This window comes from Saccostrea echinata, unplaced genomic scaffold (genome assembly GCF_033153115.1).
Source record: "Saccostrea echinata isolate AGI-Se365-2 ecotype Australia unplaced genomic scaffold, CSIRO_AGI_Sech_v1 ptg000012l, whole genome shotgun sequence".
Classification (NCBI taxonomy): Eukaryota; Metazoa; Mollusca; class Bivalvia; order Ostreida; family Ostreidae; genus Saccostrea; species Saccostrea echinata.
The window spans coordinates 12,736,757-12,754,479 of NW_026889761.1; the positions used below are offsets into that span (position 1 = coordinate 12,736,757).

General features: G+C 33.2%; 1 protein-coding gene and 1 long non-coding RNA gene across 2 annotated transcripts in view; one reads left to right on the forward strand and one right to left on the reverse strand.

Moving 5' to 3' along the window:
- LOC133185380 (probable C-mannosyltransferase DPY19L3) overlaps window positions 1-17,072 on the forward strand; it is a 40,614-nt gene extending 23,542 nt beyond the window's left edge. Inside the window, exons 6-18 of the mRNA XM_061320543.1 lie at window positions 2,203-2,326; window positions 3,321-3,455; window positions 4,498-4,629; window positions 4,782-4,886; window positions 5,007-5,080; window positions 5,335-5,493; window positions 5,944-6,035; window positions 6,235-6,386; window positions 6,544-6,600; window positions 13,120-13,202; window positions 14,010-14,142; window positions 16,131-16,283; window positions 16,840-17,072. Coding sequence (XP_061176527.1) covers window positions 2,203-2,326; window positions 3,321-3,455; window positions 4,498-4,629; window positions 4,782-4,886; window positions 5,007-5,080; window positions 5,335-5,493; window positions 5,944-6,035; window positions 6,235-6,386; window positions 6,544-6,600; window positions 13,120-13,202; window positions 14,010-14,142; window positions 16,131-16,283; window positions 16,840-16,989 — 1,549 coding nt within the window. The 3' untranslated portion in view covers window positions 16,990-17,072. The remainder of the gene's footprint in view (window positions 1-2,202; window positions 2,327-3,320; window positions 3,456-4,497; window positions 4,630-4,781; window positions 4,887-5,006; window positions 5,081-5,334; window positions 5,494-5,943; window positions 6,036-6,234; window positions 6,387-6,543; window positions 6,601-13,119; window positions 13,203-14,009; window positions 14,143-16,130; window positions 16,284-16,839) is intronic.
- LOC133185381 (uncharacterized) lies at window positions 7,216-10,267 on the reverse strand. Its single transcript, XR_009720907.1, has 3 exons — window positions 10,172-10,267; window positions 9,875-9,949; window positions 7,216-7,300 (listed from the first exon to the last, which is right to left on the reverse strand). It is a non-coding gene; the product is annotated as an uncharacterized LOC133185381 (long non-coding RNA).
- Window positions 17,073-17,723: the final 651 nt, after the last annotated feature.

Sequence of the window (17,723 nt, forward strand, 5' to 3'; positions counted from 1 at the left end):
GAGTATATAATTCCCTGAATGTTTCTGAATGTTTTCTGTGTTACAGGGTAGGAACTACTAGAGTGGAGTATATAATTCCCTGAATGTTTTCTGTGGTACAGGTTAGACACTACTAGAGTGGAGTATATAATTCCCTGAATGTTTTCTGTGTTACAGGGTAGACACTACTAGAGTGGAGTATATAATTCCCTGAATGTTTTCTGTGTTACAGGGTAGGAACTACTAGAGTGGAGTATATAATTCCCTGAATGTTTTCTATATTACAGGGTAGACACTACTAGAGTGGAGTATATAATTCCCTGAATGTTTTCTATATTACAGGGTAGACACTACTAGAGTGGAGTATATAATTCCCTGAATGTTTTCTATATTACAGGGTAGACACTACTAGAGTGGAGTATATAATTCCCTGAATGTTTTCTATATTACAGGGTAGACACTACTAGAGTGGAGTATATAATTCCCTGAATGTTTCTAAATGTTTTCTGTGTTACAGGGTAGGAACTACTAGCGTGGAGTATATAATTCCCTGAATGTTTCTGAATGTTTTCTGTGTTACAGGGTAGACACTACTAGAGTGGAGTATATAATTCCCTGAATGTTTTCTGTGTTACAGGGTAGACACTACTAGAATGGAGTATATAATTCCCTGAATGTTTCTGAATGTTTTCTGTGTTACAGGGTAGACACTACTAGAGTGGAGTATATAATTCCCTGAATGTTTTCTATATTACAGGGTAGGAACTACTAGAGTGGAGTATATAATTCCCTGAATGTTTTCTATATTACAGGGTAGGAACTACTAGAGTGGAGTATATAATTCCCTGAATGTTTTCTATATTACAGGGTAGACACTACTAGAGTGGAGTATATAATTCCCTGAATGTTTCTAAATGTTTTCTGTGTTACAGGGTAGACACTACTAGAGTGGAGTATATAATTCCCTGAATGTTTCTGAATGTTTTCTGTGTTACAGGGTAGGAACTACTAGAGTGGAGTATATAATTCCCTGAATGTTTTCTGTGTTACAGGGTAGACACTACTAGAGTGGAGTATATAATTCCCTGAATGTTTTCTATATTACAGGGTAGACACTACTAGAGTGGAGTATATAATTCCCTGAATGTTTTCTATATTACAGGGTAGACACTACTAGAGTGGAGTATATAATTCCCTGAATGTTTTCTATATTACAGGGTAGACACTACTAGAGTGGAGTATATAATTCCCTGAATGTTTCTGAATGTTTTCTGTGTTACAGGGTAGGAACTACTAGAGTGGAGTATATAATTCCCTGAATGTTTTCTGTGTTACAGGGTAGACACTACTAGAGTAGAGTATATAATTCCCTGAATGTTTTCTGTGTTACAGGGTAGACACTACTAGAGTGGAGTATATAATTCCCTGAATGTTTTCTGTGTTACAGGGTAGACACTACTAGAGTGGAGTATATAATTCCCTGAATGTTTTCTGTGTTACAGGGTAGGAACTACTAGAGTGGAGTATATAATTCCCTGAATGTTTTCTGTGTTACAGGGTAGACACTACTAGAGTGGAGTATATAATTCCCTGAATGTTTTCTGTGTTACTGGGTAGACACTACTAGAGTGGAGTATATAATTCCCTGAATGTTTTCTGTGTTACAGGGTAGACACTACTAGAGTGGAGTATATAATTCCCTGAATGTTTTCTATATTACAGGGTAGACACTTCTAGAGTGGAGTATATAATTCCCTGAATGTTTTCTATATTACAGGTAGACAGTACTAGAGTGCAGTATATAATTCCCTGAATGTTTTCTACATTACAGGGTAGACAGTACTAGAGTGGAGTATATAATTCCCTGAATGTTTTCTGTGTTACAGGGTAGACACCACTAGAGTGGAGTATATAATTCCCTGAATGTTTTCTATATTACAGGGTAGACACTACTAGAGTGGAGTATATAATTCCCTGAATGTTTTTTGTGTTACAGGGTAGACAGCACTAGAGTGGAGTATATATAATTCCCTGAATGTTTTCTATATTACAGGGTAGACACTACTAGAGTGGAGTATATAATTCCCTGAATGTTTTCTGTGTTACAGGGTAGACACTACTAGAGTGGAGTATATAATTCCCTGAATGTTTTCTCTGTTACAGGATAGACACTACTAGTCTAGAGTAGAGTATACAATTTCCTTAATGTTTTCTATATTACAGGGTAGACACTACTAGAGTGGAGTATATAATTCCCCTTAGGGAGAGCTTTTCTCTCCCCTTCATCTGGGTACAGATAGCAGCCACAACATACTACTTTAGACATAACTGTTCTCCAAAGAAAGAGGTAAGGAAGAAAACTAAGTGTTTTCAGAAAAAAATGTCAAAAAGCCCTCATGCTCTGTGCCCCCCCCCCCCCAAAAAAAAAAGCAAGATAGGAGAAGGCCATTTTAATTCAGAACCCCTGTCTGCCTTTCCATGATTACTTCACATTCCTTTTCCAGGATTGGTTTAAACTATAATATAAATATAAACAATAAAATGTCTTTCTTTGGTTGTTAGTATGGGAATTAACGTTGCAGCTATTGCAGAAAAAAATCACATAACCCGCTTATGCGATACAATGCCATTTACTGGTGATGCAGGGTAGGAAAAGTATGCAAAGTTCAAACTACAACTGATTCAAAAGAGTTGCTGTGATAAGATTTTTACCTGTCTAAGAGAAGAGGTAGATATCAAAATAAGTTGCAGTAAAGCAAAAAATATATTGTGGAATAGCTGTATGATTTGTCGTGGAAAAGTAGGATTTTTTTTGCAGAAAAGCAGTTTCCAGTTGCAGAAGGTTTAATTGCATTACGACAATAAATTATCACTTTCGAAGAAGGGCTATGGAAGGACTGGAATAAGAAAGACACAAGAGTCTAAGACCATGATGGAGAACTTTTGATTTCTTTTTTTTGTCTTTATTAGGATATTCTTAGTGGAATAATTAGTTGTTGCTTACAAACAGATATAATTTAAGTTAGATCAATTGAATGTAGAAAATTCTGCATGAATCACACTTTTCCATCTGTGCCAACATATGCTTTGATGCAAAATATATATTAACATATATGACAGTTTGAAGTGACACAACTATATTCATGTCAATACTTTACTGAAAGTTCACACTGTCAGTGAAATTGCAGGGCTTAATAACCCTTGCATCCAGGTCCTAAAGTACCTGTCCCAATGGAATTTACTCTATTTTTTCCCAAAATTTAAGGAAAATTCCCAATCAATTGTGCTTATAAATAAATTTAAAATGTTCTCAGCATTACATGTAATTGTTTTACTTACAGAAGTTGTCTGTGATGATTATCTTCATCTCCACTCTGTGTTTCTCCCTTTGCTGGCAGTTTAACCAGTTTGTACTGTTACTTCAAGCCTTCACTTTATTTGGAACCTGGATCTTGGATATGGTGCCTTCCAGAAAGGTTCGTGGAAATTTAAACTGGGTTTATGATTGAATATGTTATGTTTATGAAACTTATAATTATCTGAAAGGATTTTATAATTCCTTACACCTTTGAAAGTATTCTGCCTTGAAAATCATCATGGACATCTAACAGGCAAAGCGCTTTGAGGATTGCAGCTTATTCTGTATCAAAATTTTGAAATCCAGGCTTCAGGCCCCAAGGAGAGACTAAATGCATCATATATTGAAAATACAATACAAAGGACAAGATAGGCTAAGAACCCTTTTTGGCCCCTGGTTTGGGGTGTGTTTTAGAATGATGCAACAGTTTTTCAACAGAATCCTGTTGTTACCCCTGCCACAAAATGAGTATTGGTTTTAAGTTATGGGATACACAGAGGTCACAAGAAGGTCCTAAAATATGTCCATTTCCGAATTTTCTTATTTTATGCAAATTTTCATCGATTTTACAGCACATTTTGTTTCAGAAAACATAGAGCACAAGCTTGCCTATCTACCAGATTTATATATTTCATACACTAGTACCAGATGCATCTTATGTATAAAAATCTCAGATAGGCAAGCTTGTGCTCTATGTTTCCCGAAGTGAAAAGTATCTCAAATTTGACAAAATTCCACTAGAATTGAGGAAATTCGGGAAAATGTCCTACTTCTGCACCCTCTTGTGGCCTCCGTGTAAGCTTTGAATCAAAATTAGTGCTGGTTTTAAAACAAGCATCATTTTAAGTTCTTAACTACAAACTATCACAATTTTAACTGTGTTCTGATTTTTACATCAAATAAGGCGCCAGATTCGGCCGTTACCATACTTTGTCCTTTGAGAATCTTAGGCTTTACTCATGGACATGATGCTTAGATACAATGAGCAGCTAGCGTTCTACAAATACTCTGAAATTCATGTCCTCATGGATCAGGGGAGGGGCTAAGATGGTCATATATTGAAAATCTTATTGAATCATCAATGAAATATGTCAATTTTTTTGAAGAGTTAATTTTGGAGATGACTCAGTGGAATATATCACTGTGACCTTGTATTTCAGATTCAGATGCTGTTTATCGCTCAGGGTACCTCTTTACTTTTGACTTGCTTCCTGCAGTTCTTCAACAAAATGATCCTAGGGTCTTTAGTCATGAGTTTTATTCCTTCTGCCCTTCTACTTATCTATCTTAAGGTAAGGTAAATAAAAGAATATGTTGTACAAGGCCAACATTTTGTTAACAAAATGCATATACACCACATGTTCAGAAATTCAAAGGACAGCTGCATATTTGGAAAATTAAATTTACATACTGATTCATGCTGTGGAAATTCTTGTATCTTCAGGGAGATGAGCTGAAGCCATGCAGTGTTCCTAGTCGAATCATTAAGGTGTTTGGTTACTCTCTGACAGTTCTAGTCTCCATGATACTGTTACAGAATTTATTTAAGGTACACCATATATAAAATAATATAAGTTTACTTCGTTTATGATGAACTTGTGCATTATTGAAAGACTTATACATATTTATTTAATGCTATGGCCATGATTTTTATTTGATCTTGTTCTAGTTAATACTTGGGATTGATGCAGATGATCATATCTACAAATTTATCATGTCAAAATTTAATGTTGGTCATGCAAGGTGAGAGATAAAAATCATTGTAAGAAATCACTGTAAGATGTAATTTTAATCAAGTTTTTTACGAATTATATAACTGGAAAAATACAAAGAATTCTATAAAATGTTTAGATTGAAAATATGGTGTGTTGTGGAAAAACCTTTTTCCCCAACCTATTTTATGAGGTTTTAAGCTTTAATTTGTGATACACATGCAAGCTTGATTTAGATAGGACAAATACATGTATACTGTCTCTTAAATTTCCTGTCTTTTTCAGGGACTTTGATGCCCTCTTGTACCTGTGTATTGATGCCTTTGGCTTCCTCCAGTTTGATACATTTGAGAGACTAACACAAGGAGTTGTCTTCCCCTTATATGTTGTCACACATCTAGGAATGTTAATCATTTTATTTATAGCAGTTTTACAGAACTGGAGGTAGGTATATGAGGATTGATGCTTATTGATTGATTTATTAAAAAAAAATTTGAATTGTGCTTAATTCTTAGATTCTCATATTAATTTTTATACAAAAAAGAGTATACGGATAGGTATTTTTGTTGAGGTGAGCTTCGTAATCTTTGATTGCCTGTGTTCTATATACAAAACAGCCTTTTTTCTCCCAGTTTTTCCATTCATTTTGAACCTAAATGGCTTACTTGCCCTTGAAGAAGAGAGAATGGGGATGGGAATTTAAATTTTGTTACCTTTTGCTGTATACTTGTGTACTTATGACTTGTCTGTAATTGTATACACATACATGTACGATTTAAAAGTGATTTGAAGAAATGAAATGAAATGTTACATTCTTAGACATTTACAATGCATGTACTAAGGAATGTTACAGTTATTTATAAACACATTCTAATTAATCATATAATTTTGTAGCAACCATGTACATGACACCAATGTCAAAGATCACACAAGTGCCAAAAAAATCCATCTTCTGAGTTGTCGTCCAGAACTAGCCTACCATGCAGGTAAAAAACCTACCTTTCTCATATTGCTCAAATTTAATGTTATTAAAGTGGAAAGTGATATTGTCTTCATTGATAAATCTCATTAGTTAAGGATGATGCTTTAAGAATGACATTTTAATTGAAGATTTTACATGTTGATGTTATTTGATTTGAAGAATTTATATATAGATCTTGTTTATGACTTATTTGTGTGTTACAGTATTAGCAGTTTTCTTTGGGATGCTGGGGATGTCTACATTACGTATGAAGTACCTGTGGACTCCGTACATGTGTATCCTGGGGAGTGTGGGAATCTGTGATTATAAAGTATGGAGGACACTGTTGTCTCCCCTCAAAACACAGGGAATTATAGTAAGACTCTTGACTATAGGTTCACTACTGCTGGCTTAGTATCCCTCTAATGATAACAGTGAAATCACAAAATAATTGGATAAAATGTCATGGCATTCTGTCAGATTTTTGTCATCTTGCTATATCATGTTATGTTTTGTTCTCTGTTACATTACAGGTTCAGATAGTCAGGCACTTTATGACTCTGTTGACTTTAACCATTTTATTGGCAATAGTGAGTAAACACTGGTTGATCAAATGTCAGTTCTGGAATTTAAAAAAAAGATGATTATAAAATGTACAAGTATACACAGCAAAATGTGCCACGTACGTATCACGTACGTTAAACGTATGTGATACGTACGTGACTTCACGTACGTATCACATGAAAAAAGCACCACGTATGTTAAACGCACGTTTTCACACGTATATCATGCGTGACACGTACGTTAAACATACGTATTGACTACCATACGTTACACACATGTTGCACACGTACGTTATTCATATGGTTCACGTATGAATAACGTACGTGCAACATGTGTGTAATGTATGTTTTTAGAAACATGAGTTTAACATGTTTGTTAAATGCACTGCTCATATGATAAATGTATAAGTACCATACATGTGGCAAACCATGGTTAAACAACGAATATTCTTTTTCACATATATATTGTAAACATACGTGAAACAAAAATGATGTGCAATTAAAATATTCATTTCATGCATTTGACATAATTTTCTTCAGGGGCTTATTTTCTTTTCATATGTTGAATGATCCACATTTTGAAGGTACATATCTGGATATCCTTCACCTCAAATTTCCTGATCCTAATTGCTCTTTAGGCAATCACAACAAAAGACATAATCAAATTTAAGCCAATTTTAATGTTGAGATGTTAACATCAATTCATTCTTCTGCAATTCCCTTTCATCTGTAAAGAAAAAGAAAATATTAAATGAATTTGCATATGGAAAAACACATAGTTTTTTTTCTTCAGAACATTATTTTCAACATATAATTACTCCTGGTTGACTCCCTTTAGAACTAAACTAGAACTGTCCAATATGAACAAATACCCCCCACTGGGTTTTTCAGAGAAGATGCCAAGTCACTAATACTAGTATTTTAGGATCTAAAAGGTGTTCAAAAATTGTTTATACATTTAGAGAGAAAATTTACCAGTAATTGCTCATTATATTTTTTTAATGAATGAAACTTTGGCATAGCCTAGTAAAACAGCAATACTAATAATAATATTGTTTTTTATTACATTGAAAAATTAATAACACTTTTTTCAAGTATTTCTCTGTTGGAAAGTATGGATGCATTATTTATCCATTTTTTCTACAGTATGTGACTATAGGTCAGGATCATGACACACCCACAGGTCATAAGCAATCTTTGTGTGAAGTGGATACTCCCAACATCCAAATTATCCTCCATAGGAAAGATACAGACCGAACACAAATTATGAACTTTTTCTGTCAGTGACCATGAACTTGTCCAAATGACCTTGGGTCAGGTCATGACACACCTTCAGGTCATAAGCAATCTTTGTGTAAACACGAATTATGATTTTTTTCTGTCAGTGACCTTGAACTTGCCCAAATGACCTTGGGTCAAGGTGATGACACACCCGCAGGCCATAAGAAATATTAATATAACATATGGTTTTGTTGTTCTTGAGCAGAAATTTTTTAAAGATTTTTCTCTACATATGCCTTTGTAAAACCTTGATCCCAGGGATAGACATTAACTTTCATATTCACTTGCCTTTCGGGCAAGTGATCTCAAACTTTGACTTGTCCGAATGCAAAACTTGGTTGCCCCCCAAAAAAGAAGAAAATTATGCTAAGAAAAAAAATGTGATCAAAAAACACATAATATGCGTTTGTAATTAAATGTATACAACTGTCCTTGTCATTAACACACACTGCCATGCAGCAATAATCCTCCGTTTCCTTTTAATAAAAATCACATTTTAAAAATTATTTTCAGTAGGATCTTTTTGTGAATTGTAATTTTCAGAGATATCTGTGAAGCAACGCTAAAAGAAGATAGTTGCTACGAAACGTATATTTGATCAGGATATATCATATGTTACTTATTTTTAAGTAAATAAATAATCTAAATAAGTACGAAGTAGGTAACAAAGTTGTTGGAGGTTCTAGCGTATTTTACCACGAAAACTGAACCCGATTTTTAAATGAACGGTATAATCTAGAAACGCTATCAAGGAATTCCGAATGATGTCAGTCAGGTACCTGGCGGAAATCAAATGTTCAGTTTATTGTCTATTTACAAATTAATGAAAACTAAATGATATATACATTTGTATGAAAAAAAAAAATCACTTGCCCGATCGGACAAGTACTTCGACAGTTTCACTTGCCCGAACTGAGAATTTACTTGTCCCGGGCAATCGGACAACCGTTAACGTCGATCCCTGGATCCCAGTTGTGGCCTCTCCCTACCCCAGGGTTCATGATTTGAAGAAAATTGAATCTACACTACCTGATGATGCTTTCATATAAACATGACTAATCATGGCTTTTCTGTTCTTGAGAAGAAGATTTTTTTTCTATATATTCTATGTAAAACTTTGATCTTCCATTATGGTCCAATCCTATCCCCAGAGGATCATGATTTAAACAAACTTGAATCTACACAGCCTGAGGATGCTTCCATTTCAAAATGACTATTCATGGCTTTGCTATTCTTGAGAAGAAGAATTTTAAAGTTTTTTTCCTATGTATTCCTATGTATAAATATTGATCCCCCATTGTGGCCCCTCCCTACCCCTGGGGGGTCATGATTTGAACAAACTTGAATCCACACTACTTGATGATGCTTCATTATCAATATGACTAAACAAGGCTTTGCTGTTCTTGAGAAGAAGATTTTTTAAGATTTTTTCTTATATATTCCTATGTAAAAATTTGATCCCCCATTGTGGCCCCAACCTACCCCTGGGGCTCGTGATTTAAACAAATTTGAATTAACACTTTGACATACAAGGTTTCCTATAAGTTTCAACTTTTTTGGCCCAGTGGTTCTTGAGAAGAAGATTTTTAAAACATCCCACTAAATTTTCACTATTTCTTAATTATCTCCCTTTTATTGAGGGTGTGGCCCTTTATTTGAACAAACTTGAATCCCCTTTACCCAAGGATAGTTTGTGGCAAGTTTGGTTGAAATAGGCCAGTGGTTCTGGAGAAGAAGTCAAAAACGTGAAAGTTTACAGACAGACGGACAGCTAGACAGACTACAGACAAAATGTGATCAGCAAAAGCTCACTTGAGCTTTCAGCTCAGGTGAGCTAAAAACAGATAGCAATAGGTCATGACTGACTAAGGTTATCTAATTAGTTATAACATTTTTTTGTGATTACATGTAAGTCAGCTCAGGTGCAAAATATTGCTTATCACTGATATAAATACAATAGTAAAATTTTAGACATAACCATGTGTCTGACAATTAAATTCTATATAATAATAGAACTTACCCTCAGCATAAATCTTTCATAGCTTGGCATGGACCTATATGTTTTTGTGTCTGTTCGAAGTGTATACTTTTTGTCCTTGGGGAAAAAAGAAAATATATGTTAAAAAAAAATTGCATTTCAGACTTGTAAAGCAAAACAAACAATATGAAAAATTACTAATTTTACTGATAACATTTAACATTTTCTCCTCTTGTGATTGAAATGTAATGCACATCATTACATGATATTATATGTATTAAATTGCAAGTCTAAAGGCAATGGGATCAGAAAATTTGATTTCTTTTTTAAGAGTATTACCATAATGCTGGTTAAACTTTCAGAAACTGTTTTTGAAGTCCAGACTTGGCATTTAGGTGTTTACATAGGAGATGAGCTTCAGCCACCATCCTGGAGTGTACATTTAAAATCACATAAAAAAATCACAATCTCAAAATACATTATTTATATTCATAAGGACTGTATGAAAAAGACATCTGAAAAATAAGTGTTACACCCTTATTGCCCTAAAAGATAATTTATATTTCCTCTACATGTTTTGTAAAGAAATACATTGGGTGGGTGGAACTTTTTCAATCAAGTGTTTTATTGCATCTTATTGGTAGGCTAAAAAAATCTTACAATAAATATTTTTTATAACAGTATGTTTTATACCTCACCTTAATTTTGATATAATGTGCCATTGTTGATTCACACCTGGGCTGGGGTGCTGACCAAGACAGTTGACTGCGTCAATATTTTCTTACTTATTTGGTAAACTAAGTTTACATTATGTTATACACTAAAATAAAAGAAACACACCCGTTAGTTTACATGCAACACAGTCTGAAATATAAAGTAAATAAATAACTGTAGATGTTCTGTATATTCCTCACTGTTACTCCTATCCTAACTCCAGACACTGTCTTGCAGACGTCAGACTTCTTACCAGTGACGTCACCCGTTAACGTAAATAATAATCGGAGGTGAAAATTCCGGAACGTACATTTTACATATTTAGTGTTATACGGACGCTACCAACTGTATAATTATGTAATACCTATTTAGGTGAATTCCATTTGAGTTCTGTTGTGAAATTATCGTGATTTTCTTTTCTTTTTTTTTTTTTTTCAAATTCAGCTTTTGCTCCTGAATTCGGAATGTTTATATCTACCGATGATCGAGTTCAATTTTATGTGCCTCTACCGATATCCGATATACATATTACGAGATTGGTGTACTTGTATGTAGACTATGTTTTACTGCTCTAAGAGTAAATTACACACCAATGCGAACTGATTACTCCATGTCAGACATGCAAGTGGACGTAAGGTAAACAATGTGAAATAAATTGGAACATTAAAGACGCAAAACACGCACAACAAGTCAACAAAAGTCAACAATGCACACACCTGTGAGCTTTCAGAGGTGATTGGGTTTTAATCATCATTATCATAGATCATGATATGATATTATTTTTTTGGAAAAAAAAATAGTTAAATCTTTAAAATATATTACAGTATAATGATTAAAATCCACGCAACTTATGATCTAGGGTCCCGTTTTAAGAGGGATTTTATACTTGGACCAAGTTGGTCGCAATACTCTGTTTCATGAATTACAGGTTATTGATCAGGTCCGGCACAATCTCCTGATTAAGCTATATAGCTTAATTTAGCTATATAGCTTTATTAAGCTATTCAGAATAGCTTGATTTAGCTATTTTATCACACTTTTTTCTCAAATGTGTTAATTTCCTAGTATGTACAAAAAGTCGCACCTTGGTGCAGTGATGATATTCAACCTTGAACTCTTATGAAAATAATGCATGTAAAAATCACTCATCAAATTGCGTCTCCTTAAGAGACTTTGTACTCAAAGTTCTAAAAGTTTTGGGGGCTATATAAAGCAATTGATACAGTTACCTCTTCAATGAAATTATAAAGGAGGCCAATTATGGTCAACAAGATAATTGATTGGTAATAATTCAGTACAATGAGAAGCAATCATACTTATCCATGCCTCAACTCACACAAGGTAGTGTACAGTTACCCAAACAATGGAAATTCATCTTTTGCTTAAAAGTATTCAAATGCTGCAATGTTAGAACTATCTTTGATTTGGGTTGTTGATTTGATAACCCATATTACATATATGAATAGTCAAATACACTGTACTTGCTACTTTTTGTCTATTTTGTACAAATAACATTTTTGTGAAAACCTGCATATAAATAGCTTTATCAAGCTATTTTGAATAGCTTAATAAAGCTATATAGCTATTTCAAGCTATAAAGCTTAATCAAGAGATTGTGCCAGACCTGTTGATTGTTAAACATTATCTTGATTAGTTCTCCAAATTCACTCTGAACTATTAAGTAAAAAAAAGTATTTGGTCTGAGGTGTACTTTTGTACAAAAAGTTCCTGTTACAGTATTTGAAAATGTCACCAATTTATGAATATTATATAGTCCCAGCAACAATAAAACTTTTAGGGATTTTTTTCACTTGTTGACAAAAATTCATAATTTTACTAATTAATTAAACGAATTAAAAAGGATTGAATTTAATTATAGTTGACCTACATTTATTGTACATGTATGTAAAAGTACCATTAATATAGAAAATATACAGCCTTCTCAAACACAGCCAGCTTTTCACACACATGTAAAAAAAAAATTATTAAACTACATGTAACATAGCTGATAACACTCATACTTGTCATTAATGTACATGTAATGTGTGGTTTTAATACATGTAAACCATGCATATATTAACGTATGTGTAACGTGTGGTTGATGATAAATGTAAACCCTGTGTGTGAAATATGTGTAATGTGTGGTTTATAATACACATGTAAACCGTGCGTTTATTAATGTATGTGTAACGTATGGTTGACAATACATATGTAAACCACGTGTTCATTAACGTATGTGTAACGCGTGGTAGCACATACCATATGTGACACGTATGTGAAATGTACATAACACGTACGTGTATTCCAACCGCACGTTTCACGTACGCTTTGTGAAACGTATGTTGTCACACGCATGTTATCCATATGTTATACCACGTACGTGTAACATGCGGTTGGAATACACGTATGTGTTACGTATGTTTCACATACGTGTAACATATGGTATGTGCTACCATACGTTACACGTACGTGGCACAATTACTTGTACATTTTATATTTTTTTCCTTTTGAACTAACTAGCAAAATGTGAAGAAATGCCATTAGTATAATAATTAATGTATAACTTTTTAAAGGCACTTTCACCTCTATTGAAAGAATTAGAGGAATTAAAAGAGTTTTGGGATCCAGATACTGTAGAACTCATGGAGTGGATTAAGTAAGTATGGGGAGTATTAATTAGAAAATCAATTTTTTTTTTTTACAAATACTAAAAAATAAAGTTAATATAGGCCATTTATTTATTGTTTAGCAACTTTTATTACATTTTCAACAGTGAAATACCGTGATTTATTTATTGAATAAAAGTGATATTCTCTCACAGTGTGAAAGGATACCAAAATGATATTCTCTCACAGTGTGAAAGGATATCAAAGTAAGTAAAAATTAATTGCTGGCCTGTCATAAGATAGAGATAGTACCTAAGCATCTTGATAGAGCTAAAACTGCAAATTTCTTCCTAAATATGTTGCCAAAATCCATGCTATGTAATGTTTTCAATCACACAACTGCTAAGCTATGACGTCTCAACCGCTCAACTATGACGTCAAGCCTATGACACTGTGTTAAGAAAAGACAGAGGCAAAGGGAAAATCAAAGAAAATGTAATAAACAGAAAATTCAATGTTTTGTAGATGAATATGGAATTTATTTCACTCGTGAGACAGGATTTTTTGATATTTTCACTCGTGCTTCGCACTCGTGAAAATATCAAAAAATCCTATCCCACTCATGAAATAAATTCCATATTCATCTACAAAACATTGAATATCCTCTATATGGTTTTGATAAATTGCAGCTTCCTGTAGTTTGAAGAAGTGTCAAAAAGAATAATACTTAAATTTCATTTAACTTTGTAATAATTCATAATGTTGCTTCTCCTAGTGGTATGCATAGGAATATCAACTCTGATAGTTTTCTGTTTGTGAGGGAAATATATGGAGTTATCTCTCTTGAATCATAACAGGTCCAATGTGCCAAAAGGTGCAGCGTTTACAGGCAGTATGCAGCTGTTAGCAGGGGTCAAACTATGTACAGGTCGACCAATCACTAACCATCCACATTACGAGGACAAATATCTCAGATTTAAAACCAAAGAGGTCAGTTGTTTTTCTCTGATTGGTAAGCAAATTAGCAAATATTTACTGTGCAGTTTCGGTTTTTTCAGAAATTCTCAGGGCCAAAAAAGGCTCAAAGTGGCCTTTGCTCTTTGTCACAGAGTATCCTTGGTCCAAGGGCTCTCATTTTTACTAAAGCTAAAGATGTGACCCGTAAACAAGGGGAGATAATTTGGAAGATAAAAACAAAAGTGATTGCTAAAAATTTATCTTCTCAAGAACCACTGGGCAGATTATCACCAAACTTACTTACAAGGATAGGATATGTTGTAGATTAAAAATTGTTCAAGGCATCACCCAGGTGCAAAGGGCGTGGGCTCAGCGTCACTTCAGAGTTGACCAAAAATTATGTTTTGTTAAAACTTTGATATTTTGCTTTCTATAAGGCCTAGAATCATCAAATCTTGTCAGTTGATGCATCTTAGGACCTCATATCATCAGGGTTTTCAAAAAGATTAGAAACAGGCGTTACTTTTACAAAAATAGGAGGTACCCTGTAGAAGCAATTTTAATTAATATGTTATCAAATTTTTTTCCATCAAATATTTTGGCCGGTACAATAATTATTTCAGCCAGGTAAAAGTACCGGGTACCGGCACATTTTGAAAGGGCTGTATCATGTTGACTAAAAAGTAGGTCATGATGACCTACTTTTTGAATTTTGCATGCATTCTTTTTCAATTTGATTTTAATGCATATCTTGGGCATTTTGAAGCTTATGATCATTTAAACTTGTCAATTTATGCATTATAGGGCCTTGAAATATGTCAACTAAAAAGTAGGTCACTGTGACATACTTTAAAAATGTTATGGCTAATCATTTACAAAACATATAAGGTCATTATTTCAGATACTAAGAGGTTAAGAATCATTAAACCTTGTGAGTTGATGCATCTTGGGGCCTTCAAACATATTTAACAAAAAGTAGGTCACAGTGACTTACTTTTTGAATTCTGCAGGCATTCAGTTTTAAATTTTTTTAGAGGCGTATTTTTGACACATTGAGGCCTTTGTTCATCATCTTTGTGAGTTGATACATCTTGGGTTCTCGGAGTATGTCACTAAAAGTAGGCCACCGTAACTACTTTTTAAATTTATTGCTATATTTAAATATTTCAGATACTAATTGGCTTAGAATCATCAAACTTTGTCAGTTGATGTATTTTGAGTCCTCAGAATGTGTCAACTGAAAAGTAGGTCACTGTGACCTACTTTTAGAAGTTAAAGACTCTATATTAATTTCAGATACTTATTGGCATAGAATCATCAAACTTTTTCAGTTGATGCACCTTTGGTCCCCAGACTATGTCACTGAAAAATAGGTCACCAAGACCTACTTGGAATTTTAAGGCTATATTTAACTATTTCAGATACTTATTGTCTTCAAATCATCAAACTTTCTCATTTGATGTATTTTGAGTCCTCAGAATGTGTCAACTAAAAAGTAAGTCACAATGACCTACTTTTGTAATTTTTTTAAGGCAATATCTAAAAATTTCATATTATTAGAAACTTAGGATCATGAAACTTTGTTAGTTGAGTATGTTTATCAAAAAGTAGGTCACCATGACGTACTTTTGGATTTTCTTGACTTTATCTGAATATTTAAGATAATAAGGGGCTTTGAATCATCAAACGATGTCGGTTAATATATCTTGGGTTCTCAGAGTGTTTTAACAAAAATGTAGGTCTTGATGACCTACTTTTGGAATTTCAAGGCTTTATTTAAATATACAGGATACTAAAAGGCTTCAGATAGAAGTGATAGGTCGTACAATTTATCAGAAGAGCGATTCAAGGCCCTTGGGCCTCTTGTTTTTTCTTTTTTTTTGTCAAAGAAATACAATCCATGTGCTTTAATTTATTTGAAATTGTATTTCAAAATTCCATTCTTAATTGTTAAAGTAGATGACTTATTATATCCTTTGTATGCATTGGTTTGTGTACATGAAAAATAAATTTTCTTACAGCTTTACCAAATATATGGGAGAAGAACACCCAAAGATGTCCATGACATTCTAAAAAAGTACAAATCAAGTTATATCATATTAGAGGATAGTATTTGTTTAGCACCTTCTAAGGGATGTCGGACACCTGATATTGTAGATATTGACAATGGAGTGGTAAGTCTTCAGTACTGTAAACTAATTTTTATTTGCTTGTATAAGATATCCATGAGTTTCTCAACTTTATATTACACGCAAATTTCTCTTGTTGATAGCCATTAATTTAATTAAGTACTTACATGTATGTAGCATATTTTCTATTTAGTAGTCATAGGGTGGATTTAAAATGCTGAATTACAAATAAATGTCACGAATAATAGTTGGTTTGCAGTGCTTGTGTTTCTCATCCTTTAATTGTTTCACTGAAAATTTTAATCATAAGTTAAAAGTGATTGAATGATATAGTTATAGTTATACAATTAAATTCTCATGTACCCCCAGGTCCTCAAATATATCTAACTGCACAGTAAGATTCATGAAATGCAAAATTGATGTAAATACTCCTTTTATTTGATTGAATTTTGCAACTTCATTAATTATTTAGAATAATATCACTCTCAAATTTATATGGACTTTCACCCTTTCAGAAAAGTTGAAAGGAAGTAGTTTGCACCATTAAATTATTCCCTTTGCCTATATTATAGTAATAGGAACATTACTTATTCACTTGTAGATCCCAGATCATGGGAAGGCGGAACCAGGATTAGTCAAAAGCAACATTCCTAGATTTTGTGATGAAATACGATATGAATCTCCAGCATATACAAAATATTTCAAACTTGTGTTCAGTAATCGGACATTCCGTGTCCACAAAGTATTATAAAATCTACAATACTTTTAAAATATATTCAGTTATTACCTTTTTTACTCTCTCCCAGTTTTCCTTTTCTGTCCCTGTATTGATTTAACATTTTTGGTCCCATTTTAGTTTTGCATACTCCTTTGCCATTGGTTTTTGTTACATGTATTTATTTTTTAAGTTTCCTTGCAATTGCCAATAATTATTTTGTTCATGTTCTATAATTAAAATTTACATTATACACTCTACAATATTAAAGCTAAAATTGTGCCATTTCAATGTCTCTAAGGTGAATTGACTGAGACTATAATTTGATGTCTTAGAATGAATTACTGGCAAGAAAATTAATAAGTACAATGTTTCCTACTTTAATTTTTAAAAGAAAATTAGAAGTTATTGCTTATGGTATGATCTTAAAAATTTGCATAATACAGTTATCCTTGGATATGAATAAACCAACTCCATCAAATAAACATCTTGATTTTTAGCTCTACTGGTCAGAGAAGAGAAGAGCTTATGCAATAGTAAGGTGTCCGTCTTCCATCCGTCTGTCTAGCTGTATGTCTGTCTGTCTGTAAAGAATTTTTCAAAATGTTACTCCTCCTACAGTTTTGGTCTGAGTTCAATATAAGGCCATATAAATTTAAAATTTAGATTCTCATCCTAATTTGCTAAAAAATTGGGGCGGGTGGGCGGATTTTATTTTTTACTTTTTATAATTGAAAGTATCAACAAAACATTCGTACACGTAAATTTTA